This window comes from Oncorhynchus mykiss, chromosome 6, assembly GCF_013265735.2.
Source record: "Oncorhynchus mykiss isolate Arlee chromosome 6, USDA_OmykA_1.1, whole genome shotgun sequence".
Classification (NCBI taxonomy): domain Eukaryota; kingdom Metazoa; phylum Chordata; class Actinopteri; order Salmoniformes; family Salmonidae; genus Oncorhynchus; species Oncorhynchus mykiss.
Genome location: NC_048570.1, coordinates 22,485,645 through 22,513,290, shown reverse-complemented (window position 1 = coordinate 22,513,290; position 27,646 = coordinate 22,485,645). Strand labels below are relative to the sequence as shown.

The following is a 27,646-nucleotide window of genomic DNA, read 5'->3' as shown; positions in this document are numbered from 1 at the left end:
CCCAGTCCCTGCCGCTGAAAAACATCCACACAGCATGATTCTGACACCACAATGCTTCACCGTAGGGATGGTGCAAGGTTTCGTAAAGACGAGGCCCATGGCATTCAGGCCAAAGAGTTCAATCTTGGTTTCATTAGACCAGAGTCCTTTAGGTGCCTTTTGGCAAAATCCAAGTGGGCTGTCATGTGCCTTTTACTGAGGAGTGGCTTTCGTCTGGCCACTCTACCATGAAGGTCTGATTGGTGGAGTGCTGCAGAGATGGTTGTCTTTCTGGAAGGTTCTCCCATCTTCACAATGGATCTCTGATCTTCGGGTTCATGGTCACCTCCCTGACCAAGGCCTTTCTCCCCGATTGCTCAGTTCGGCCAGGCAGCCAGCTCCAGGAAGAGTCTTGGTGGTTCCAAACCTTTTCTATTTAAGAATGACGGAGGCCAATGTGTTCTTGGGAACCTTCAATTCTACAGAAATGTTTTGGTACCCTTCCCCAGATCTGTGCCTCGACACAATCCTGTCTTGGAGCTCTATGGACAATTCCTACAACCTCGTGGCTTGGTTTTTGCTCTGACATGTACTGTCATCTGTGGGACCTTATATAGACAGGTGTGTGCCTTTCCAAATCAATTCAATTGAATTTACCACAGGTGGACTCCAGTCAAGTTGTAGAAACATTTCAAGGATGATCAATGGAAACAGGATGCACTTGAGCTCAACTTCGGGTCTCATAGCAAAGGGTCTGAATACTTATGTAAATAAGGTATTTCAGTTTTTTATAAATGTGCTAAAATTCATAAAAAACTGTTTTTACTATGGGGTATTGTGTGTAGATTGATGAGGAAAATGTTTTATTTAATCAATTTTAGAAGAAGGCTGTAACGTAACAGAATGTGGAAAAAGTCAAGGGGGTCTGAATACTTTCTGAAGCCACTGTACCCCCCTTAGGTTCTCGAGAGCTAATGGGAACCTAGCCTCACTCTTACCAAAGAAGATATTGTAGCAAATATCGTGATTCAACAACAATGGATTCGAGTTACAGCTCTTTGACCATAACTGGTTGTGGACAAGCTCTATCGTCATAACACAACAGAACACATAAACTGGCATGACATTCACTCATGGTTGTGCAAAAAGAAATGTGTGTAAAACTACACCTCCAAATATTCCATCAACCTAGTGCCATCAACCTTACTGATGTTGTCTCAATGAACTGATGGTTTCCACGGTTGTGGCTAGATGTAGTAGAGCTAGCCACAAAAGCAATCCCATTGCGAGTAGTAGGCCTTGGCCTCTGGCCAAAGGAGGAGATGACTATCATAAAAAAATGATAACTATTACAAATTTCTTTTCAATTTAGTCAATGAAAATTCCACGTGAGACTAATGGACATTTAATATGACATGCAGACTGCGGTGCGAGAGCGGCAACGCAGATTACATTTTTCCTTTATTTAACTAGGCAAGTCAATTAAGAACAAATTCTTATTTTCAATGGCGGCCTAGAAGCAGTGAGTTAACTGCCTGTTCAGGGGCAGAACGACAGATTTGTATCTCGTCAGCTCAGGGGTTTGAACTTGCAACTTTCCGGTTACTTGTCCAACGCTCTAACCGCTAGGCTACCCAAATGAAAGAATAACAGCCCACTTGAAAATAGAGCTTCTGATGTGATCAAAGCAAAAATTGGCTACATGTCCTGGCACTTTTTTTTTTTTTTTTTTTTGTAGTGCAAAGTCATTTTCAGCAATAGGCTTTATAAAAGTTTTGCACAACTGTGATTTTCAATCATTGAGAAAGAGTAAAATATTTGCAAGACAATTCTCAAACTGAGACCATCTGTTTACAGTGTATCTGTAATGTGTGTTCTCCATCTTTAATGGTCAGATTATGAACAACTGATATGATGGGCTTGTGAAGATTAGCCAACCATTGTAGGTACCAAACCCAGCAACAGACAGTGTTCCGTTGGACACTGCTCAGGGTTAGAAGTCCTTTTGAAGATCACTCTTTTTAAGATGCCCCCTTTCCTTGAGAGAACCATCCCTTACAGGAATCGATCAAATAGTTTTTACATACTTCGCCAAACTTGTTCGTTTGTAGTCTCTTATCTTCCGTCGCTCTCCTGCTTCTCTCTCATTCTCCTTGGTTTCCTCCTCCTCTTCCCCCTCTGCTGTCTTGGGCCGATCCAACTCACAGATCAGACTGATAGCGGGCACATAGAAGGGGTCAAAGCGATCCAGTTTTCTCAGGTCAATAGGAACAGAAATCCCCCTGGTTTTGGGATGGATGCTGAATGGGGCTCTTCAGCAAATGGTTACATCGAGCCGAGGGTAAAAGTACTGCACATTACCTCCTTCTCAAAGTAGTGGCCCTTGGCAGTTGTACGTTTGTTTTGGACCAGAGTCTTAAGTCTTCCCCAGCGCTTCTCAGGGTTTTTCTCAGTCTGGAAGCACTGCAGAAGCTCCTTTCTGACATCTTTGGGCACGAGGGACAGCACTTTGTCTGCAACCTCTTTGTTGCCCAGTATGTCCTGTCCCACTAGAAAGTACTGGGGAAAGTGGTGCTCCACCACCACCAGGGATTCTTTGATGAATGGATGAATTGAGTCTGACAGTACTACTTTCCTCACCGTCTCGTCTTCATCCTTGACCAGACTCAGGTACTCAGACACAGCGGAGCGGAGCACAGAAAGCTTCCGGGTGGCCTTGTCACACACCCAGCAATGCACCCCTCTCAGTGCCGGAAACCAAAGACATCTCCAAGGGCTCTGTCCACGATACGGATGGCAATAGTCATCAGAGTCCAGCACTTTGGGAAGATATCCGCAGCACTGCAACAGCTTCTGATATTGTATAAATGTATAGATTTAAGTGAAAATAATAAGAAAACGTCTAAAATGTTGATAGCCGACTGTACCCCTCAATTGTTTTAGTGTCCTGGCACCTTGCTTCACATCAGTTCAAACGATTGACAAGTAACTGAAGTGACAGCCTGGAGCTGTGTGGGAGACAATTCTGCCAATGAGAGAGTCGTAGGTAACTGCATACATGGAGTGTGTCTGAAAGTGGGCGTGTCAACAGAAGTGGGAGGATCAACAGAAGTGGGTGTATGGAAATCAGCTATTGGGCAGTTTTGTTGCCACTCAAGACCATTTTGCATGGCTCATTGGGCTGCACGACGAGTCTATTGTTGACAACTGTAGCATTTTAGCTAAGCCTAACCCTGTTCCTAACCTTAACCTCATTCCTCTAACCTGACAAGCTAATTATCCTAACCTGCTATGTAAAAAGTAAGCTGACCTGAGGTGCACCTGGAAATGGCTGGTCTAAACAATAATGGAGCTCTGATGTTACACCCATCGCTGTTGATCCACCCATTAATGTTACGTCCATAGCTGTTGATCCACCCATTAATGTTACGTCCATAGCTGTTGATCCACCCATTAATGTTACGTCCATAGCTGTTGATCCACCCACTTCTTTTGAAACACCCACTTTCAGACACACTCCAAGTATGCAGTTATCCAAACTTGGAGTGAGAGGATTGCATGAATATTCTGCATGAATTCATGTTTAGGATTGGACAAAACAGATGAAAAGTGTTTGTTTGCTGAATTTACATATTTCAGTTTGAGCTGATCTGCCCGGGTTACCTCCCACACAGCTCCCAGGTGGTCACTTCTTCTTCTTTGGAATTGTGTTGGCGGATTGCATCCAATTTAAGGTGCATACACCTACTGTACTGGAGTGCGAGGCGTTTCACAGCTACCTACATTACATTCTTTGTGATAAGGTTAAGCAAAACATGACCTTGACAATTAATAGCCCGCTCTAAAAAAAAACCACCCCATTCTACTATTTACCTTATCTAGACCAACGGTCTTGGGGGACAGAACACTACCACTCAACACCCCCTGCAACTGTTCTGCAGTAAAACCTCGCAATCCCAATTATTTCTCTGCCACTGCCACCTCTCTTTTCTGGGACTTTCCATCCATTTCTGCAACCATAGCTATGAATACCAAAAAACCTACCTCACTGAAGCACATATTCTTCCCATCAGTCTCTATTAGTCTCTGCCTTCTCAAAGGAATCATCTTAGTATCCCTCACCCTGTACCCATCTTCCTCTACCACTCTCTCCACTGCTTCAGCATACAACACCACTTTCCCTACTACTCTGACCCTGGCAACCTAAACCTGCCTTTCTCTCACCAAACACCTCCGATCTCCAGCCCCGCGGGCACCCCTACAACTTTCTCCACTGGAATGACACATTCCTTTGTCTCACGCCCTCCTGCACACTTCTCACATCTAGGACTCTCCCTCCGACATACTGCTGCAACATGCCCAGACCCTACATCAAAACTCATCACAACTTCAGTCACTCGTCAATCTTTTGAACTGATGCGAAGCCAGGTGCCAGGATACTTGACTTGTAACTAACCTCAACTAGGAACAATAATCTTTACTCTCGCTCTCATTTTCATGTAGCTATTTAAGTATTAAGGCCAGAGGGGTTGTGGTTTATTTGTCATATACCATAAACCCCCGAGGTGCCTTATTGCTATTATAAACTGATTATCAATGTAATTAGAGCAGTAAAAATAAATGTTTTGACATATCCGTGATAAATGGTCAGATATACCACAGTTGTCAGCCAATCAGCATTCAGGGGTCAAACCACACAGCTTATAATTTTTCTTTGATCACACCAGAAGCTCTATTTTCCCATATGTGCTGCTATTCATTCATCTGTGTTTGAGCTCTTGCGCCGCGGTCCACAAATATGAGTGATTGCTTTTATCCTGAGAAAAACAAATGCTATTTGTTGAATATTAGGAGTTTGGTAATACTCCCCCCGCCACAATATCAATGTTGCCAGTTAAGGTATATGAGGGGACAGTAGGCCTAGTTGGACAAGGCTATCTGAATGTGCACATGATGGAAGTTAGAGATATTCAAAAATATTCATTATTTAATACAAAAAAATGCACTGACAAAATGGCTGTAACTAAAACTAGACTAAAATTGTTCAGAGTTGTCGTCGACTGATGGTAATTAAACCAGCAAAGGATGAAATGACTAAAATGTGACAGACTAAAACCTAAGAGTAAAACTAAAATAGCTACCAAACTAAACACTGCTGCATGGCTGCCCAGGCTGGCACTGACAGGACACCCCTCCGTTGTTCCAGAGCTCCTGGGGTCCCAGCAGGTGCTGAGGTGGAGCTACTGTTACACAGTACCAAGCCATGTACACATGAAAACATTTGACCATGTTTCCGCGTATGCCCATAAAAAGGAAGCAAAGACTATGACAATATGAAACAACAAACAAATGAAAAACAAATCAGCCCAGTCTTCCCTGTTGAAATTACGCTGCACTTCATTAGCACTGGTGAGTGACTCAAACGATTGCCATCATTATTTAGTTGATGTCGTTAAGCCTTCAATTCACAGAAATGCTGCCACTGTAAAAACAATATAACGAAAACAATTCCAGGTAGGGTAAACATGCAAATATAAAGGAGTTCAACACAGTTACAGACTAACCAATAAACCCATTTTATTTAGCATTGTGTGTGACATTTTCAGTTTGTACTATTTACAGTTTTTTCCATTCATTATTTAACAGTAGTTAGGGATGATGGCATGTAGCATATCCTGCAACATAATACACAGGGTAGGTCTATTGATAGGTCATTTCCTGTGTGGACTGTGCCGAGCCCATATTTGAGTCTTTCAGTGTAAGGGTACTGACTGTTCTGAGCGTAAACTGCACTCTACCTGTACAATAATAATGATCCTATTCACATTCATCTGTACAATGTCCTACTCTTATTTACAGCGATCACACTGGGGAAAGAGGCATTCCCTGAGGAGTGAGTTCCCTTACTAGCTTAACTCACTCATGATACTTTTTACCAGAAACAAATCCAGGATATCAATTGTAGTTTATTAAAAACACTTGAGCGGGATTAACGGTGATGCTGCCAGCAACACATCACCAAGATCTGTTTCTATTTTGTACTGTTAAGACTTACATAAGAAATTGTGGCTGGCATCATTGTGTCCTAGAAGTGGATTACTTAAACGAAACCAGCCTAAATGGACTAGTACTAAAAAAAAATTGCAAGAATTTGTTCAGCAACTTCCATTGAGGTAGGCATTTCTCAAACCAGCAGATTTGCACACCATCCGTAAATAGGTCAAAGTGATAATAATAACGAACAATAGGACCAACTGCCCTGCAGTGAACAGTAGTGAGTAGAGAGAGGATACAATATATGTTTGTTTTATCATCTAAACACCCCTCGTTAATACTCAAGGTAAGGACCTGGAAATTCTTTATACAGGATACAACTGAAAACAAAAGAGGAACAAAAGGATCATTAAGCCAGCAGCCTTCCCATTTCCTATATCACTCACAAAAAAGACATACGTACATATGAAAACATTTTGCCCTTTTCAATTTGCATTCAATATAGCACACAAGTTAAAACACCATGAAACGCACATCTTACATGCGCAACATTTATCCCAAAAAGAAAACTTGACAATAAATAAGAAATGAATCAAAATAAATGGAATAACAATCATCGTCTAGACTAGATCTCTGTTCAAGTTATAACTTAAACTGTTAGTTCGTTTTAAAAGGTTCTGAAATGCTAGGGTTCCTAGTGTAGTCTGATGTCCATTGAGCTGCATAAGGAACAGTGTGCCATACAACAGAGACATGGGAAGAATCTCAATTGCATACTTCTTGTGTCCTCTCTCCTCACTTCCTTTAGAGGGGAGGGACCTCTGACTTTAACTCTCATCCAATCGGTTTGGAGAAGGAGGCTCGGAGAGATAACACCAAGAGTATGCAATTGAGATTCTCCCATGGTCCTCTACTCTTGCATGGGCAAAGTCCCCATTACCTCAACCATCCACATCTGTTATAGTGCCCTCTGCAGGCACAACTGAATTGAAAAAGTCTACTCTTCTTTGGACCCTTCATCGACGACTTCTTTTACGTGAATCACTCAAATCTAAAATGGAGCCCAAACGTAAGGACAAACAGAAACATACCATTCCTTTTCTCTTTGCAAACATCTGCCAGTCTGTTGGTGTCCTTCTGCTCCACAGAAGGAGAGAGGAGCTGGGTAGAAGGAGTCAAGTTACGCATTGAGCTTTGGGTTTGGTGTCCAGCAGCTTTGAAAGTCATGCCTCTGTTCTGTGAAGCAGGCAGCCAGGCCGGAAGCCTCTCCGGGGGTGTCCAGTCTGTCCGCAGTGTGCTGTCTGTCTGCCCTGTGGGTTAGGCCTTGTAGCAGTTGCCCTGGTTGGTGAGAGCCAGCTGGCCGTTGGGCGCCACCTCGTTGGCCTCGTCTTCCAGCAGGCCAGACACGTCAGCGTTGGGAATGCTGTCATGGTAACTGCTGAAGCTGATGTTGTCCTCCTTCAGCTCAATGGTCCAGAAGGGAGCGTTGAGCTTGCGGTTCTGGTACTCTCTGTAGGTGTACACTCCTCCCACGAAGCCCAGCAGCAGCACCACTACTAGAATGATGACGGCCAGGACGATGATGTTGAACTGGGTCCAGGAGACCTCCTTGAGAGTGGCCGTGGTATTGACTGTGGGGCTGCCCAGGCTGGTGAGCAGGGCCTGGGTGGTGGCTATGCTCAGTAGGATGCTGGAGTTAGTAGTGGAAGGGGGAGCACTGGTGGGCACCGTGGCAGTCAGGCCCTTGCTGCTGGGGGTTGGAGCAGAGGTTGTAGTGGTGGTTTTAGGGGTCTCTGTTGTTGTAGCAGGCTCTGGGGTAAGAACGATCCGTGCTGCTAGAAAACAAATTATTCACAATGTGAATGGGATTGAATTGAGCTACTCATGGCTCATTCAATAACTTCACAACTACTAATACTCCTCTGCACCAAATTATTGAATGACGCTTACCTGGGCGGGTGCAGTTGTGGGCAAGGGCGTCCCCTGTGAAGCCAGGGGCACAGAGCTGGCATTGAGGCCCCGTGGTGTTGACGGTGCAGCTCAGGCAGTGGCCAGTGTCAGGGTGGCAGAGCTGGGCCGGCCCCGTAGGGTCTGCGTTCCCACTGCAGTCGCAGGTGACACACACACCATTGGAACTGTAGAAGCCAGCCTTGCACCGGTCACACTGCTGACTGCTGTACTCAGACAGGCACTGGTCACACACTGGGAACCCATCAGAGTCTAGGGAAACAAAAACACACACTAATACATGTCAGTCATAAAATAGACTTGGCTGATGCACCACCACTAGATGGCGACAGAATGCCAAAGAGATTGATTTCTAATACTGTACAACACAGAGGGTAAGCCCTATGGCAGTGTTTAGTAGTCTACGGGCTACATACGGGCTACATACGGGCTACACATGGGTTATATAAGACTACCCTGGCTAATAATAGGATTTTCTGTTGAAGAATGAGACATTTTTTTACTTCCCCAAAAGACTCAGCGAAAATATTCAACGATAATAACATGCCATTTAGCAGACACTTTTATCAAAAGCAACTTACTAACACACATCTCTACAGCGCAGAAACTGTTTTTAAAGACTGATCCCTTGTATCAGAGCAGCATCATCATCACTCATCATTATCAGGAGTCAGCTTTCTCCTCCGGCCTCTGGACCTTAGTAATATGATGCTACTATACAGTGCCTTCCTTCTCTCCTAATGGCTTCACTAACTGTGATATATCCCCTTTTGATGTTGTCACATCCATTAAGGGCCAAGAGCTCTGACACCAAATATAATTGAGCACAGTAATTACGCTTGCTGCATGTCATTAGTGTGAGTGTTGATCACCTCCTACTAAACAAGTTCATCAAGAAAATAGCCACACATTTAATGGTACCTCGAATTTGTGCTGTAGTCTGCTCAAGATCATTCATCTCTAAATCATATCTAACTCTTTCAGACTTATGGGAACAATATTTGTGCCCACAACAGACACACTTTTAAAGCCACAATACATTTTTTTAGGAAAGAGTTAGACCAATAAAGTGCAAGAGTGATAACAACTCTTATCTATAGGCAGTTTCTGATTGGTCTGTTTTAACCCCGGACTGTTGGCAGTGGAAACGCTTCAGTCAGAGTGAGCCGATGTGTTATATCACCAGGAGAGAACATGACCCAGTCAGCACGGTGACGGCTGGGGGGCAAACCTTCACATGATGATACTGTACAACCTAACCTGGATATTTATCCAATACCTTTACCATCCCCCCTGTCTACTGCAATACAGCCAGCTCAGTCACTTACAGGCCTGAACATAATTTTCAATCCAGTTCCCTCCCTCCCTCCCTCCCTCCCACACACACACCGCCCCGTGGCACTTACTTCCGTCATCATGAAGTGTTTTGAGAGTCTAGTCAAGGACCATATCACCTCCACCCTACCTGACACCCTAGACCCACTCCAATTTGCTTACCGCCCCAATAGGTCCTCAGACGACGCAATCGCAACCACACTGCCCTAACCCATCTGGACAAGAGGAATACCTATGTGAGAATGCTGTTCATCGACTACCAAACTCGTCATCAAGCTCGAGACCCTGGGTCTCGACCCCGCCCTGTGCAACTGGGTACTGGACATCCTGACGGGCTGCCCCCAGGTGGTGAGGGTAGGTAACAACATCTCCACCCCGCTGATCCTCAACACTGCGGCCCCACAAGGGTGCGTTCTGAGCCCTCTCCTGTACTCCCTGTTCACCCACGACTGCGTGGCCATGCACGCCTCCAACTCAATCCTCAAGTTTGCAGACAACACTACAGTGGTAGGCTTGATTACCAACAATGATGAGACAGCCTACAGGGAGGAGGTGAGGGCCCTGGTGGAGTGGTGGCAGGAGAATAACCTCACACTCAATGTCAACAAAACAAAGGAGATAATCGTGGTCTTCAGGAAACAGCAGAGGGAGCACCCCCCTATCCACATCGATGGGACAGTAGAGGAGAGGGTAGAAACTTGTAGAACTTTAAGTTCCTCGGTGTACACATTACGGACAAACTGAATTGGTCCACCCACACAGACAGCGTGGTGAAGAAGGAGCAGCAGCGCCTCTCAACCTCAGGAGGCTGAAGAAATTCAGTTTGTCACCAAAAGCACTCAAACTTTTACAGATGCACAATCGAGAGCATCCTGTCGGGCTGTATCGCCGCCTGGTACGGCAACTGCTCCGCCCACAACCGTAAGGCTCTCCAGAGGGTAGTGAGGTCTGCACAACGCATCCCTGGGGGCAAATTACCAGCCCTCCAGGACATCTACACCACCCGATGTCACAGGAAGGCCATTAAGATCATCAAGGACAACAACCACCCGAGCCACTGCCTGTTCCCCCCAGCTATCATCCAGAAGGCGAGGTCAGTACAGGTGCATCAAAGCAGGGACTGAGAGACTGAAAAACAGCTTCTATCTCAAGGCCATCAGACTGTTAAACAGCCACCACTAACATTGAGTGGTTGCTGCCAACATACTGACTCAACTCCAGCCACTTTAATAATGTAAAAATTGATGTAAAAAATGTATCACTTGCCACTTTAAACAATGCCACTTCATATAATGTTTACATACCCTACATTACTCATCTCATATGTATACACTGTACTCGATACCATCTACTGCATCTTGCCTATGCCCTTCTGTACCATCACTCATTCATATATTTTAATGTACATATTCTTTCATTCCTTTACACTGTGTGTATAAGGTAGTTGTTGTGGAATTGTTAGGTTAGATTACTCGTTGGTTATTACTGCATTGTCGGAACTAGAAGCACAAGCATTTCGCTACACTCGCATTAACATCTGCTAACCATGTGTATGTGACAAATACATTTTATTTGATTTACACACACACACACAAGCACGCACGCACGCACGCACGCACACCCACACAAGGCAGAGTTTGAGCTGAACACAGAGCGCACTGAACATCATGGGCACAGCTGGGCCACTTCACAGCAAGCTAGTCAGGCAGCAACAGAACAGAGGGGGGTGGGCGCCACACTCCATTGACTTCACAAGGCAGCAATAGGAGGATCATGTTGTGTGTGTGTCCCTTCCCCTCGCAGTGCAGTGATGTAGCTGCTCAGATTAGCCCCCCTCAGCACTCAGCCCTGGCCGGGCAAACAACCTGACAGGCTTCAGAACCCTCTCCACATGGCTGTTGCCAGGCTGCTGGGACCCAATGGGAGGCTGTCAGCAGTTACATGGCTGCGGCTGATTGGTCAGATCAGATGTAGGGAGGAGGTGAGAGAGAAAGACAGACAGACAGGGACTCTATGTATGTCCTTGTCACCAAGGCTCAGGCCTCAGCTGCTGAGGTATTAGTTTAGTATGGGTACAAACGAATGCTGGCTTGCCTGGTTAAAACATGCTTAATATCAAATACGTGTCTACAGGAGCACAGACATACACTGTGACCTAGACTTTTGTGATGAAGCTGATGTGAGCAGACCCATGCTCGGTGATGAAACATAACTTGACCAGCAGGGATAAGACAGATAGGTGGGATTAAGCATCATCAACCAGAGGGTCCAGATATTGATTCTTTGACAAACCATCACAAGTAAATTGCAATTATCTGTGAAAGATTAGAAGTATCCCTGCGGATGGGGCTATAATAATTGTCAGGGGTGCAACTTTCACTGGGGACATTCTGAAATTGCAATTTTGTCTCCCCCAGTTTTATCATTGGAATGTGATACAAAACGAGTCAACGGGGTGCTTTAGGATTTTGCGGATGCCTCCTAGCAGTCGGGTAAGCTGTTTAGAGATGCCGCCCCCCCCCCCCAAGAGCCTTCATCCCTGGCAGTGACTGTTGATGGTGTTTTGCTGTTGGAACATTAAGAGTACTCCTGGGCCACTACCTTCTGTGGTCACTCTCTCTCTGCCAGGCAGGGCACACCAAGACATAATGCCAGATACACCAGCCTAGAAAAAAAACACAAGAAACCTTGAAACACCATCCAACCTGGAACTGAAAAGATATCATCCTTGCAATCTCCAAAACATAACAGCCACAACAGGACAACTTTTTCTGGACATCGTAAAGGACTATGTGCCGATACTGAAACGGAAGAGATATAGCTAGCTAACAACCTCCTTTTCCACGTGGAATCTGCCACACAAAAAAAGCTTCTCCCAAGTGGGTGTGACACCTACTCCTGTTGCCTGCTGCACTGCTGCTTGGATTCTGGCAATCTGATCACTGTCTGCCATGGCCTGTCTCTCCCCGTCTGGTACAGGTACCCCCCCTCTCCCGAGCTTTCGCTCACCTCCAGCACACACGCACTGTTGAACTTACAATGGCTAGCCCCAAGTCATATTTTTTTTATTGTGCTTTATGCTATTTGCCTCATGACTCCTGCGTGCTTTGTTGACTATGAACTTGCTTGTTAACCCAACCGTAGGAGAGACTGTTTGTTCCCACATTCGGGACTCTGACTCTCTATTGGTTACACGGATTCTTGGCCTCCCATCCTATTCTAAACACCACTTGCTGGCTTTGTATTCATGTTACCTGATGAAATTGCTGTACAATATTATCTTGTTGGTATCTAATGCACATTTAAATGTCATACATCAACACTGCAGAGCTCTCCTTGTCCTCTGCCGTGCCCTGATTGTATTACTGTAGATGATATCTGGAAATGTGCATGTACAGCCTGGCCCATCTACTGTCGCTAGCCCCAATTCTGACTTGTGCTCTGAAATCTGCTTCACTTATTTCTGCTCTCGTAAAAGCCTGGGTTTCCTGCATGTTAACACTAGAAGCTTATTACCTAAAATGTATCCAATGAAAGTGTGGGTTCACAGCTCCAATCCAGATCTGTTTGTCATTACTGAGACGTAGTTAAGAAATAGTGTTTTGAACACTGATGTTAACCTTTCTGGTTATAACCTTTTTCGGCAAGACAGATCTTCCAAAGGTGGTGGAGTGGCAATCTTTACCAAGGAACACCTCCAGTGCTCTGTCCCGAAACAATTCGATTTTCTGGTTTTATGCAATAAACTTTCAAATAGCTCTTTGTTGACTGTTGCTGGGTGCTATCGTACACCATCAGCAACGGCCTGTACCCTACCTGCCCTAAGCTCTCTCCTGGCCCCTTACACTAAGTCTGAAGTTGTCCTGCTAGGTGACCTAAACTGGGACATGCTTAATGAAACTAGGGGGCACTATTTTCATTTTTGGAAAAATAACGTTCCCAAAGTAAATGGGCTATTATGTCAGGACAAGATGCTAGAATATGCATATAATTGACAACTTAGGATAGAAAACACTCTAAAGTTTCCAAAACTGTAAAAATATTGTCTGTGAGTATAACAGAACTGATATTGCAGGCGAAAGCCTGAGAAAAATCCAATCAGGAAGTGACTCTTATTTAGAAACCTCTGCGTTCCTATGCGTCCCTATTGAGCAGTGAAAGTGATATCAACCAGATTCCTTTTTCTATGGCTTCCCTAATGTGTCCAGTGTCACAAGACATAGTTTCAGGCTTTTATTTAGAAAAATGAGCGTGAATGACAACATTGCGTCAGTGGTCAGTTAGTGGCTCTCAGAGTGATTTGTGCGTAATAGACAAATGTGGCCATTGTTTCTCTCGCTCCTACTAAGAAGCCAACTGTCCCGGTTGATATATTATCGAATAGATATTTGAAAAACACCTTGAGGATTGATTATAAAAAACATTTGCCGTGTTTCTGTCGATATTATGGATCTAATTTGGAATATTTTTTGGTGTTGTCGTGACCGCAGTTTCCGTTGGATTTCTCAACCAAAGTGAAGAACAAACTGAGATATTTTGGCTATAAAAAATAATCTTTATGGAACAAAATGAACATTTGCTGTCTAACTGGGAGTCTCGTGAGTGAAAACATCCGAAGCTCATCAAAGGTAAACGATTTCATTTGATTGCTTTTCTGATTTTCGTGACCAAGTTGCCTGCTGCTAGCTGGGCATAATGCTATGCTAGGCTATCGCTAAACTTACACAAATGCTTGTCTTGCTTTGGCTGTAAAGCATCATTTCAAAATCTGAGATGACAGGGTGATTAACAAAAGGCTAAACTGTGTTTCGCTATATTTCACTTGTGATTTCATGAATATGAATATTTTCTAGTAAGATTTTTTTGTCCGTTGCGTTATGCTAATTAGTGTCAGTTGATGACAATTCTCCCGGATCCGGGAGGGGTAGTTCCAAGAGGTTAACCACGCCAAGTTCTAAAGCAATGAGACTCCTTAAAACTTTCTCAGATTATTATTAATCCCACAATGTTATGACTCCAAACACCCAGAAAAGGCTACTCTCCTTGATGTTATCCTCACAAATAATCCTGATAGGTATCAGTCTGGTGTTTTCTGTTATGACCTGATTTGTCATAGACGCTTGCTAAGAAACTTTTATGAGCAAGCCTTCCTTCATGACCTGGCCTATGTACATTGGTATAGAATCAGCTTGATCCCCTCTGTCGAAGACGCTTGGACCTTCTTTTTAAAATATTTTCAGTGGTATTGTTAACAAACACACCCCCATAAAGAAAATGACAATTAAAAACAAGTGCAGATCCGGGTTCGACCGTGATCTGGCAGAGTTACACCACCTCAAGAATTCCATTTGGGGAAATGCTCGGAACACGCTGACTGGCTCTCGTTGAGGCAAATGAGAAATAAGCGCACTCAGGCTATCCGGAAGGCCAAAGTTAGTTACTTTAAGGAGCAGTTCTCTCTCTGTGGGTCTAACCCTAAGAAGTTCTGGAAAACGGTTCAAGACCTGGAGAATAAAGCCTCCTCCTCACAGATGCCCATGTCCCTTAATGTTCATGATGTGGTTGTTACTGACAAGAAGCACATGGCTAAGCTCTTTAAATCACCACTTCATTAAGTCAGGATTCCTATTTAACTCAGCCATGCCTCCTTTCCTCATCTCCCTCCCCTTCTAACGCGACGAGCCCCATGCTCCTCCCTCTTTTCCCCCTGCCCTGCTACAAAGTTTCTCCCTACAGGCGGTCACTGAGTCTGAGGTGCTAAAGGAGCTCCCCAAAAAAACATCTGGGTCAGACGGTTTATACCCTTTCTCAAATCAAATGTTATTTGTCACATACACATGGTTAGCGGGTGTTAATGCGAGTGTAGCAAAATTCTTGTGCTTCCGACAGTGCAGTAATATCTAACAAGTAATCTAACAATTCCCCAACAACTACATGATACACACAAATCTAAAGGGGTGAATGAGAACATGTACATGTAAGTATATGAATGAGCGAGGGGCATTGTTCTTTAAGGTTGCTGCCCCTATCATTGCCAAGCCTCTCTCTGACCTTTTTAACCCGTTTGCTAACTTCCTCAAAGGGTGTAGTGTATCAAGTAAGAACATCTGCTGTCTCAGCCACTGCCTGTCACCAAGGGAGTACCCAAGGCTCGATCCTAGGCCCCACGCTCTTCTCAATTTACATCAACAACATAGCTCAGGTAGTAGGAAGCGCTCTCATCCATTTATATGCAGATGATAGTCTTATACTCAGCTGGCCCCTCCCCGGATTTTTGTGTTAAACGCTCTACAATAAAGCTTTCTTAGTGTCCAACAAGCTTTCTCTGCCCTTAACCTTGTTCTGAACACCTCCAAGACAATGTGGTTTGGTAAGAAGAATGCCTCTCTCCCCAACGGTGTGATTACAACCTCTGAGGGTTTAGAGCTTGAGGTCATATAGAGTTACCTCATATAATTACTTGGGAGTATGGCTAGACGGTACACTGTCCTTCTCTCAGCACATATCAAAGCTGCAGGCTAAAGTTAAATCTAGACTTGGTTTCCTCTATCGTAATCGATCCTCCTTCACCCCAGCTGCCAAACTAACCCTGATTCAGATGACCATCCTACCCATGCTAGATTACGGAGACATAATTTATAGATCGGCAGGTAAGGGTGCTCTCGAACAGCTAGATGTTCTTTACCATTCGGACATCAGATATGACACCAATGCTCCTTATAGGACACATTACTGCACTCTATAGTCCTCTGTAAACTGGTCATCTCTGTATACCTGTCGCTTATTTATAAAACCCTTAGGCCTCACTCCCCCCTATCTGAGATATCTACCGCAGCCCTCAGCCTCACATACAACACCCGTTCTGCCAGTCAAATTCTGTTAAAGGTTCCCAAAGCATAAACATCCCTGGGTCGCTCCTCTTTTCAGTTCACTGAACCTAGCAACTGGAACGAGCTGCAAAAAACACTAAAATTGGACAGTTTTATCTCAATCTCTTCATTCAAAGTCTCAATCATGGACACTCTTACTGACTGTTGTGGCTCCTTCGCGTAAGGTATTGTCTCTACCTTCTTGCCCTTTGTGCTGTTGTCTGTGCCCAATAATATTTGTACCATGTTTTGTGCTGCTGCCATGTTTTGTTGCTACCATGTTGTGTTGCTACCATGCTGTATTGTCATGTGTTGCTGCTTTGCTATGTTGTTGTCTTAGATCTCTCTTTATGTAGTGTTGTGGTTTCTCTCTTGTCGTGATGTGTGTTTTGTCCTATATATTAATATACTATATTATTATTTTTTAAATTTTTTAAAATTGTATTATTATAATATTGTTTTTTCACCGCAGGAGTCCTTTTGGTAGGCTGTCATTGTAAATAAGAATGTGTTCTTAACTGACTTGCCTAGTTAAATAAAGGTTAAATAAAAAAATAGAAGTAGCAACCAGACCGGCAAGGGTTCTAATAAGGCGACCTAACTAGGAAGGGCACTACTGAGGCAGGGGGTAGTGGCTACTCACCGGTGTGACAGGTGCCAGTGGAGGTGGTGTTGGAGCAGGGGCAGGCGACACAGGCATCGGTGCTGGCAGCACCAGAGCTGCGGTAGAATCTGGGCTTGCATTCCTCACAGTTGGGTCCTTGAGTGTTGCCCTGGCAGTTCAGACAGACGCCTGTGTGGAAAATGAGATAATATTATGGTGAAAATGTTTTGGAAACTGTCTGAAATATGATATGTGCCATTTGTTGACCACACCTAAACCCTATAGTGGTTTTGTTTGTACACATTAGAGCAGCAAATACTGCTATCCTGTTGATTTGATTTTGAGCCTCAGGTTGTTGAGTTACCTGTTCTTGGGTCTTTACTCTGCCTGGGCTGGATGGTGAACTTCTTCTGTTACTCTATACATGTTTAGTAATGCTGTAATTACCCTAGTAACACTATTGTATTAATATACTGTTTATATACTTACATTCAAATGGACTATTTCATTGGTAATTACATAGTGATGGAGTTGAGTGTTTTTTATGGAATAGAAATGATTCTGTATCGTGGGACATTGCAGACGTCCTCTGTTCTCTAAAATGAAGAAATACACTAAACACTGTTGTTCTCTCTGTCCTTCTCGATAGAGAACACCATTATCACTCCTATCTAAAATCAATGACCCTATAGAGGTAGGAACAATCATCTTGATTTTCCAGTTTTCTGATAGAAATGGAACACGTTACTGCCATGTTAATCTGGAAGAGACAGAGAGTCTTTGTTTTTTAACATACCCTCAGGTTTGTTATGTAACGCTTCCTGGCTGACTGAGAGGGTCATTCTAGTTGATATCAGACCTGAGCTAAGGAAGTGAATATACGGCATTCCTCCATTGATCCCAGGAAAGACTACTGTGCCATCTGGCTATGTATCACAATAGCAAACAGACGGTTTCTACAATTCCATCCAACTTCACCCCCTTCAAGCCTCTCGATATCTTTTAGTGTCCACTCACACAACAATACACAGCTGTGGAGACGGGGACGGAGACGAACAGGATTAATGTGTAGCAGAAACAAGAAAGTGTGATTGTTGTGGTTTGTAGATAGAAGGTGTGTTGTAGTGGATTACTCACCAGATTGTGGGTGGCAGTAGTTAGTAAGGTTGTTGCACTGACAGGGTTGGCACCCCGTGCTGCTGAAACGGAAGAAGCCTGGGTGGCACTCGTCACACTTGGGCCCGTACACTCCCGTCTTACACACACACATTCCTGAGCTGAAAGGACAGGAACGCACAGTCAGCACACGGTCACATACTTTGACTCTTTTCTATTTGATTATCCAGCCTTTAGCTTCTGTAACAGCTCAACTGTACTGCTGTAATGGTGGAACTGCTCTATTTGGTTAGAGACTCTTCTGATGGCAGGATTGTACTAGCCATGACATTCTGTGGTTTCACGCATGACATCCTACAGGTTCCCCCTGAGTGGTTTCTTCCATCAATCCATCTGCTACCCATAACTCCCATCACAATCCCTTCCCTGGTTAACCAGATCCTTCACTCTGTCCGTGGTGAACAGAACACAGCTACTCCAGTCAGATTCAATAACCTGGGATAGCCTAGCCCCCCATCCTCCACAGTTCTACGCTGTCTAGGCCTTTTATATATCATTCTACTAACATGTTTGGCATGTTTTGGGGGCAAGGGCAGAACGGTAGAGTCTGGACCACAAACTGGAGCACTCCAGGGACATCTGGTCCAAGGCTGTAGACAGTAGCTGCCTGGATCACACAGCCTACAGGCCAGGTACGATTATACTCAGCCTAGCAGAGTCCCTTTCTGCCAGGTTCTCATCACAAGCTAGGTTGCCATCCAATTACCAACAGTTTAATGCGAAAATCTAAAATCTGCATGAAGAAAATATACACATTTTACCACCAGTGGTGTTTCCACCAAACGGACTTGTTGCGGATAAAAATCAGTGTATGATGACAGTGCACACAAAATGTACGTTTTTCGCTTAAATTTAAATGTACCGAATACAAAAATCTAAAGTTCAATGTGTATCAGGTACCAAGGTAAGACCCAAGTGCAAAATGTGTGAAGCAACAATGTTTATTGTTACAACAGGGGCAGGCAAATGACAGGTCAAGCAAAAAATTAACGGTCGGCATTTATAAAATTGTATGAAACTTCCTTTTTCCATCACAGCTGACGTGATTTTTTTTTTTATACGGTATGACTTTACTTGCATATAACTGTGGATGGATGGAAACGTGGTTATAGACTATTAGAGAGTGACCTTGGAGTGGATGGGTCAGGGTACCTGTGAGACCCTCTTCAGGAATTCAGCCCGTCTCAAGGGCCCTCAGCAAGACACAAAAGGACAAACCCTCTCCTACACAGCCCCATCTCCTGCTGGGTAGAAAGAGCGGTCGATATGACTAAAGAGAAGAAAGATCTGTCTCGAGCAATAACTAATTCACACCCAGTTGCCTCTGGTCATCATGGACTGACATGCAATTTATAACTAACCCTGAATTGTACTGTGGGGCTCTGCAGGGTTGGGCTATGATCTAAAAAACAGGCAAGTCATTCATGACAAAGAATTCCCTGTGGTTTAGATTACGGTACAATCCCTTTTGGAAGGAGATAAAAGAGAAAAATGACTACACATTAAGTAAACAAATGATTAACACTATTTATTCTTCTATGTCAATCTAAATCTCTAAGATAATAAAATGGCGGGCTAAAACTAAACAATTAATTAGTGTGCTGCTGCTGATGATGATGCCTATACTAGCTGTGTATGATTGCTGACAGCTGGAACTAAGCTATCTCAGTAGAGGGTGCTTTCTGTTTGATTATCCAGTCTTGCTCTTGCCCAATTTAATCCAATTAAATTTGAGCTCTTTAGCACCCCTTCGAGCTTTGAACATCACTTATTTCATTCGCTAATGCCAACACACTCCACTGCATTTCACCTGCACATTCCACATACTGCTGCGTGGTCAGCCTGCCAAACATACGAGCCGATGCTCCTATTGAATCATACATTAGACAGACTGGAGGAAAAGAAAGGGGGTTGTTCATTCACAGAAAATACATTTTAAAACATTTAAAAATGTATCAGAAAAAAAACTGAAGGCTGCACATCTATAGGCTACGTCCACACACGCTCTCTGATTCCAATCATCATGTGGGCTGATGCCAGAGTCTCAAAGGAAGAACACACAGCGATGAGTCATGCCTGATCACTCCCTTTCATCAAAAACAATCAACAAAATAGATCTGTGGACAACAAGCAAATCGCAATCCAGCTCCCAAGAAGTGACAGAGCAGTTGCCTCAATGCCTTCACATGAGCGCGTGGGCCTTATTCAAACGAGGCTTTGTTAAAACACTGCTCTTCATGCAATTCTGAAGTTGATGGTAATGCTTAGTGGGGCATGTGTAAAAAAAATAATATATATATATTTTAAAGATGAAAAACACACGTGTACAATCATATGACTCCATGGGTGTGGAGGCGGAGAGGAGAATGCTACCGTAGCAGTAGACTGGGACAGTGAGCAATAGGGACGTGACACAGTAGGGAAGTGACAGCTATTTTCTGTTAAAGTGTTGCAGAATTAACAGCACTTCTAATACCGTAGGGCTATTCCTGACGCTTCCATCTTGATGAGCTAAATTTTTTTGGAAAGTACTACACTGCGTACAGACCTTGCTTCCATTCAGCCACAAGAGCATTAGTGAGGTAAGGCACTGATGTTGGGTGATTAGGCCAGGCTCGCAGTCGGCATTCCAATTCATCCCAAAGGTGTTTGATGGGGTTGTGGTCAGGGCTCTGTGCAGGCCAGTCAAGTTATTGTCATGCTGAAACAGGAAAGGGACAAATTGTTGCCACAAAGTTTGAAGCACAGAATCATCTAGAATGTCATTGTATGCTGTAGTATTTCCAAAGGCGCCTAGCCCGAACCATAAAAAACCGCCCCAGACATTTATTCCTCCTCCACCAAACATTACAGTTGGCACTATGCATTTGGGCAGGTAGCGTTCGCCTGGCATCCGCCAAACCCAGATTTGGCCGTCAGACTGCCAGATGGTGAAGCAAGATTCATCACTCCAGAGAACCCGTTTCCACTGCTCCTGAGTCCAATGGCGGTGAGCTTTACACCACTTCAGCCGACACTTGGCATTGCGCATGGTGATCTTAGGCTTGTGTGCGGCTGCTCGACCATGGAAACCCATTTCATGAAGCTCCCGAAGAACAGTTATTGTGCTGATGTTGCTTCCAGAGGCAGTTTGGAACTCGGCAGTGAGTGCTATGCGCTTCAGCACTCGCCGGTCCCGTTCTGTGCGCTTGTGTGGCCTACCACTTCGCGGCTGAGACGTTGTTTCTCCTAGACGTTTCCACTTCACAATAACAGAACTTACAGTTGACCAGGGCAGCTCTAGCAGGGCAGAAATTTGACGAACTGACTTGTTGGAAAGGTGGCATCCTATGTCGGTGCCATGTTGGAAGTCACTGAGCTCTTCATTGGCCATTCTACTGCCAATGATTGTCTATGGAGATTTCATGGCCGTGTCCTCGATTTTATATACTTGTCAGCAACTGGTGTGTCTGAAATAGCCGAATCCACTAATTTGAAGGAGTGTCCACATACTGTTCTATATATAGTGTATCTACAATACAAAATACATGTGTCTGTAGAGTGCATGTGTTATCATGTGTATGTATGTGTCTCTTCACAGTCCCCACTGTTCCATAAGGTGTATTTTTTTTTAACCTGATGTGGAATAGAGTTCCATGTAGCCATGGCTCTATGTAGTACTTTGCGCCTCTCATAGTCTGTTCTTGACTTGGGGATTGTGAAGAGACCTTTGGTGTCTTGTGGGGTATGCATGGGTGTCCGTTTAAACAGACAGCTCGGTGCATTCAGCATGTCAATACTTCTTACAAAACTAGTAGTGATGAAGTCGATCTCTCCTCCACTTCGAGCCGTGAGAGACTGATATGCATATCATTGATGTTAGCTCGCCGTGTACATTTAAGGGCCAGCCGTGCTGCCCTGTTCTGAGCCAATTGTAATTTTCCAAAGTCTCTCTTTTTAATTTTTTAAATGATGTTTAACCCATCCACCACCGCCACTCTTCGGATTACACATCTTTTGGAGTTTTTACAACTTTTCTCCTACATACATTTTACATACATGGTACTTTTATATAAAGCAATCGCATAACAATAAACATGACCAAACATAAACTCTTTAATCTCAACCCTCAGCCACTCTCAGCCCATCCCACCTACTGTATCACCATAGACCACCCTCGTTTGGTTTCCATGTGCCATACATTTTTCAATTGTGCTGTCATGTTTTACATACATTTTTAACCTTTCTAATCACATAGTATTCACAGATTGTGAACTAAAGATGAAAACCTTTCCTATGAGTATTACTATATTATTTATTGACTGACAATGGCTTTCCAAATCTCCCAACACAACTATTTGTAAGGTTAATTTTAAGTGAATGTTGTGATTTCTTTTTACAATTCCTGAACCTGTGACCAGAAACAAGCTACATAGGGGCAATACCAGAATAAATGATCTAGTGATTCTGTCTCTTCGCATCTACAGAGCTGAGATTGTTTTATGCCCCATTTAAAAGTCCCTCTTTGTGGCACCTGACCAAATTACTGGACAGTAGTCCGGGTGTGACAAAACTAGGGCCTGTAGGACCTGCTGTTAATAAGGCAGAGCAGCGCTTTATTATGGACAGACTTCTCCACATCTTATCTACTGTTGCATCAACGTGTTTTGACAGTTTTACAATCCAGGGTTACTCCAAGCTGTGTAGTCACCTCAACTTTCTCAATTTCCACATTATTCATTACAAGATTTAGTTGAGTTAGTGAATGATTTTTCCTAAACACAATGCTTTTAGTTTTGGAAATATTTAGGACTAACTTATTTCTTGCCCATTCTGAAACTTGCAGAAAGCTCTTTGTTAAGTGTTGCAATAATTTAACTTGCTGTACTAGCTGACGTGTAAACCGTTACATAGACACACTTCATGTCATTAGTAAAGATTGAAAAATAGTAAGGGGCCTAGACAGCTGCCCTAGAGAATACTTGATTCTACTTGGATTATGTTGGAGAGGCTTCCATTAAAGGACAACCTGTGTTCTGTTAGACAGGTAACTCTTGATCCACAATATAGCAGGGGTTGTAAAATCATAACAGATACATTTTCTTAGCAGCAGACTATGATCGATAATGACAAAAGCCGCACTGAAGTCTAAAAAAACAGCTCCCACAATATTTTTTTGCATACATTTCTCTCAGCCAATCATCAGTCATTTGTGTAAGTGCTGTGCATGTTGAATGTATTTCCCTATTAATGTGCTGAAAGTCTGTTGTCAATTTGTTTACTGTAAAATAGCATTGTATCTGGTCAAGCACCATTTTTCCCAAAAGTTTACTAAGGGTTGGTAACAGGCTGATTGGTCAGCTATTTGAGCCAGTAAAGGGGGCTTGACTATTCTTGGGTAGCAGAATGACTTTAGCTTCCCTCCAGGCCTGAGGGCACACACTTTCTTGTAGGCTTAAATTGAAGACATGGCAAATAGGAGTGGCAATATCGTCCGCTATTATCCTCAGTAATTTTCCATCCAAGTTGTCAGACCCTGCTGTGATTCAAGCAGACAATAGCAGATAATCAACATAACTGGAACAGTCTTCACTGGCACAACGAACAAGACATCATAATATTCTGGACATTCTTCCGAACAGTATTTTACGCACGGGCTGTTTTTGTATTGGGTGCTATAGGCCTAATACAACAGCTGTCACTTGACTGTCATTCAGAAAAATATTTCCTCAGCTGATGATGGTCGACAATATCACTAGGCCTAACTAAACAGCTGGATACAAAATGAGCACCCAACAAATATGTATATTAGCCTACACAAAGCCTATTGAAGAACCACACAAGTTAGGTGACTCTTTTGGTTAGACGATTTCAATGTTGCAATTGCACACATCATTTTGGGTTTGTGTGCCCATTAAAACAGTTTTCATGGTGTAGCCTCAAATAGTGGTGCTGCCGTTAATAGCACTCTCTAGTCTGGACACTTTCCTATGTGCAGTGCAGGTCATTCACAATTCCCTCTCCTTTTCATATAGAATACTCTTCCAAGCTTTAGTGTGCTGCTGACAAACTTTAAAAAAAAGTGTATTTATTTATTTAACCAGGCAAGTCAGTTAAAAACAAATTCTTATTTCCAATGATGGCCTACCCCCGGACGACACTGGGCCAATTGTGCACCGCCCTATGGGACTCCCAATCACAGTTGGATGTGATACAGCCTGGATTTGAACCAGGGACTGTAGTGACACCTCTTACACTGAGATGCAATGCCTTAGACCGCTGCACCACTCGGGAGCCCCAAACAGCTGTGCAGAATCTCTAATAATTAGCCTATCCTAAAAAACTCAATGTTCTGAAAAGTATTATTTTATTACTCTTATTTAATATTGATAATTAAATTATATCAAGCAAATTGAAAGAAAATGAATTATTACAAGGTTGAAATTTTTTGATATGAGGATGTTTATTGATTAATGAATGTATTATTAGACTTATAGATGACATTTTTCAAGTTATTCGCCCAACCTTGTTTTATTTTTTCTGTCTAAAAGGAAGGCAATGATTGCAGCACATTTTTATTTATTCATTTTATACAATATTCTGCTCATATGAACAAATGTATATACAATATTCTGCTCATATGAACAAATGTATATACAATATTCTGCTCATATGAACAAATGTATATACAATATTCTGCTCATATGAACAAATGTATATACAATATTCTGCTCATATGAACAAATGTATATACAATATTCTGCTCATATGAACAAATGTATATACAATATTCTGCTCATATGAACAAATGTATATACAATATTCTGCTCATATGAACAAATGTATATACAATATTCTGCCCATATGAACAAATGTATATACAATATTCTGCTCATATGAACAAATGTATATACAATATTCTGCCCATATGAACAAATGTATATACAATATTCTGCTCATATGAACAAATGTATATACAATATTCTGCCCATATGAACAAATGTATATACAATATTCTGCTCATATGAACAAATGTATATACAATATTCTGCTCATATGAACAAATGTATATACAATATTCTGCTCATATGAACAAATGTATATACAATATTCTGCTCATATGAACAAATGTATATACAATATTCTGCTCATATGAACAAATGTATATACAATATTCTGCCCATATGAACAAATGTATATACAATATTCTGCTCATATGAACAAATGTATATACAATATTCTGCTCATATGAACGCATTTATTTTAGGACATGAGTGAACCCATATATCGAGAGCCTTCAGACAGGTTTAAACGAGTTTCCCCATAGTGCCATGGAGCCACCAGCGCACACACACATTGTTCCCCAGCCAATTGTGCACACACAGGCAGATGAAAGATTCACAGACAAAGGAGTTGACTTCTGCTGCAGCCTTCGCTATAAAATATAACGCGTTGTGGCGCTGCTTCGATTCCTGACAGCCCTCTATTTGGTAAAAATCACATAGGAAATATGGAGGCAGGTTCCCAGCGTCACCGTCAGTGATTCAGTCTCTCTGATGTAAGAGGCTTTTCTTTTCTCGCCAAAGAGAGCAGATGGTGAAAAAAACTGAGTTTTATATGTTTGACAGGACGTAATCAGTGTTATACTACAGCACTGATCTCATCCTTGGTGGCCCAATTCTCCCTGACTGATATCACCCCCAAACCAACCTGCGATGACACACACCCTAGAAGCCACCATCTGTGATGACATCTATTGAGTCACAATGAAACTCTTTCAAATTGAATCTAATATATAGATGATGATATGACAAATATTTTATAAGTAGCAGGGAAAGGCATTCTGTGAGTAGTTATGACTTGAGGAAATAAAAACCACAGGATCCACTCAAAAAGACATTTAGGGCAAAACAGACCTTAGATTAGAAAGGTTGGTATGGGGAGCAAGGCTGGGGCCTCTATGGAAATGCCTCCTAGGACCAGGATATGGTTGAAAAGCTAGTCACACTCACAATGACCACCTACCTAGCTTGTCAATGAGCAGTTTTACTCCAGGCCCAGGTTACAGCTCATGGTCCCATAGACCGGGCTGTGTTTTCTCCAGTGAGAGCGTGGCTAGGGGGAAAGGGGGGCTTATTATTGTTTTTGGAGTGGTTACACTGGGATGCAGGCTGTGCTGTGGTAGGGTAGCCCAGCCGCTAAGTTCCGCGTTACAGCCGCATACTAACTAGGTCAGTATTACATGGCAACCAGACTTAGCTTAACCCCGTTCTGTTGCTGCCGTGGCGATGCCTCCAATGCGTTGCTCGTGTATGCCTGGGGAATCACAATAGACTGAGCACATATCTGTGATGCAGCAGCACTGACTGCATCCTCTTTAGCCACAGGGTGTATATGACCATGCGGGGTGGGAGCAGGGTCGTCAGTCAGGACAAACACACACCGTTTTATACCACGCAGGTTTTAGATTCAGGGCTCACTCTGTCAGATCTTCAGAGAGAGAATGTTCAACAACAAGGGTCAAGAGTTGTGATCCATTCCGCAGAGCCCCTGGCTCAGGATCACACACTGGGCCAGTTATGTAACTGAGCTTAGAGTAAAGCCAGACAGAATGTGCTGGCAGTCATGGCCACTGCACTGCACTCCAGTCATTAGAGCAACAAAGCCTCCCCACTGGGTCCAATACAGTAATACAGCCCGGGATGCGGCCTGCCACTTGCTAATGTGAGTGTGGGGTCATCTGCAGTGCCCTGTCACTAGGCTTCTTACTACACAGCCCTCTCACCTTCTTTCTTCCTCCATGTCAAATAAAGCACACAGCTGGGCCGGTCTAGCATATACCAGATGAGCCCTGTCAGGTTTGGATACCATGCACCTACCTACAACCTGCATTCCAGAGCGAATTGCATGCACCACTAGATCAAGAGGCTAGCTTGTCACATTGGAGGAAAGAATAGACCTGAAATAGTTTATTTCAGGTCTGAGCAAAGGACATCAATGCGTGAACTGATGCATCACTTTGGTGCCAACCACCTCGGCTCCCCCACTGTGCTCTGCTAAGCTGGCTCATAATGACATGACCCAATCACAGGGAAGGGAGGATATTGAGAGTGAGCTCAATTGATTGCCCCAGTAATTCTAACTTGTTCAATCAAACCTACAGGAAAAGGGAGATATTTGCTCTGTGATCCTTTAAAACAGAGAGCTTTCTCAACGGAATATCCCAAAATAAATTCAAGCACCTGAAACACATTTACACCAAGGCGTGTTTTTGTATTCTTTCAAAATGGCTCACAATCTCTCAATTCCTTCCTGACAAGAAATATGCAAACAAAATGTTATTGTAATTTGTTTAATCCACTGTATGAGAGCGTGAGACTAAAGGAATAGGCGGAAACAGCTGCACACAAATCAATATTTAATTACAGACTGTTCCCATTCCATAGAGGACGAGGGTGAAGAATAAAAGTGCAACTTTGAAAACAGTGCCCCTAAGAATTCACCCAAATAAACTATTGTTATTTATGGCAAAAGGAATTAATCTGAGCTAGAACATTATTGTTTTTGGTAGTATATTGATTTAACTGTGGAGCTAAATAATGGTAGTGTGATTACAGAGCTGTACCATTTCCTATCAGAATACAATCATTAACTAAGTTGCTAAGATACAGCATTATGAAGCCCCCTATAATATCATCTGGGGCTCAATACTACTGTCTCTTAGCAACAGCTAGGTTTTCCA

General features: G+C 43.2%; 1 protein-coding gene and 1 pseudogene across 4 annotated transcripts in view; both read right to left on the bottom strand.

The window, feature by feature from the left end:
* Window positions 1–1,693: 1,693 nt before the first annotated feature.
* On the bottom strand, window positions 1,694–5,244 carry LOC110525121 (annotated as a pseudogene).
* A 287-nt stretch (window positions 5,245–5,531) lies between these two features.
* LOC110525496 (multiple epidermal growth factor-like domains protein 9) overlaps window positions 5,532–27,646 on the bottom strand; it is a 41,275-nt gene continuing 19,160 nt past the window's right edge. For 3 of the 4 annotated variants that reach the window (XM_036979614.1, XM_021605637.2, XM_021605635.2), the window contains 4 exons: window positions 17,887–18,026; window positions 16,789–16,938; window positions 7,924–8,193; window positions 5,532–7,808 (listed from right to left, as the gene is read on the bottom strand). In XM_036979614.1, coding sequence (XP_036835509.1) covers window positions 7,291–7,808; window positions 7,924–8,193; window positions 16,789–16,938; window positions 17,887–18,026 — 1,078 coding nt within the window. In that variant the 3' untranslated portion in view covers window positions 5,532–7,290. The remainder of the gene's footprint in view (window positions 7,809–7,923; window positions 8,194–16,788; window positions 16,939–17,886; window positions 18,027–27,646) is intronic. The other variant, XM_021605636.2, reaches the window with a different exon arrangement.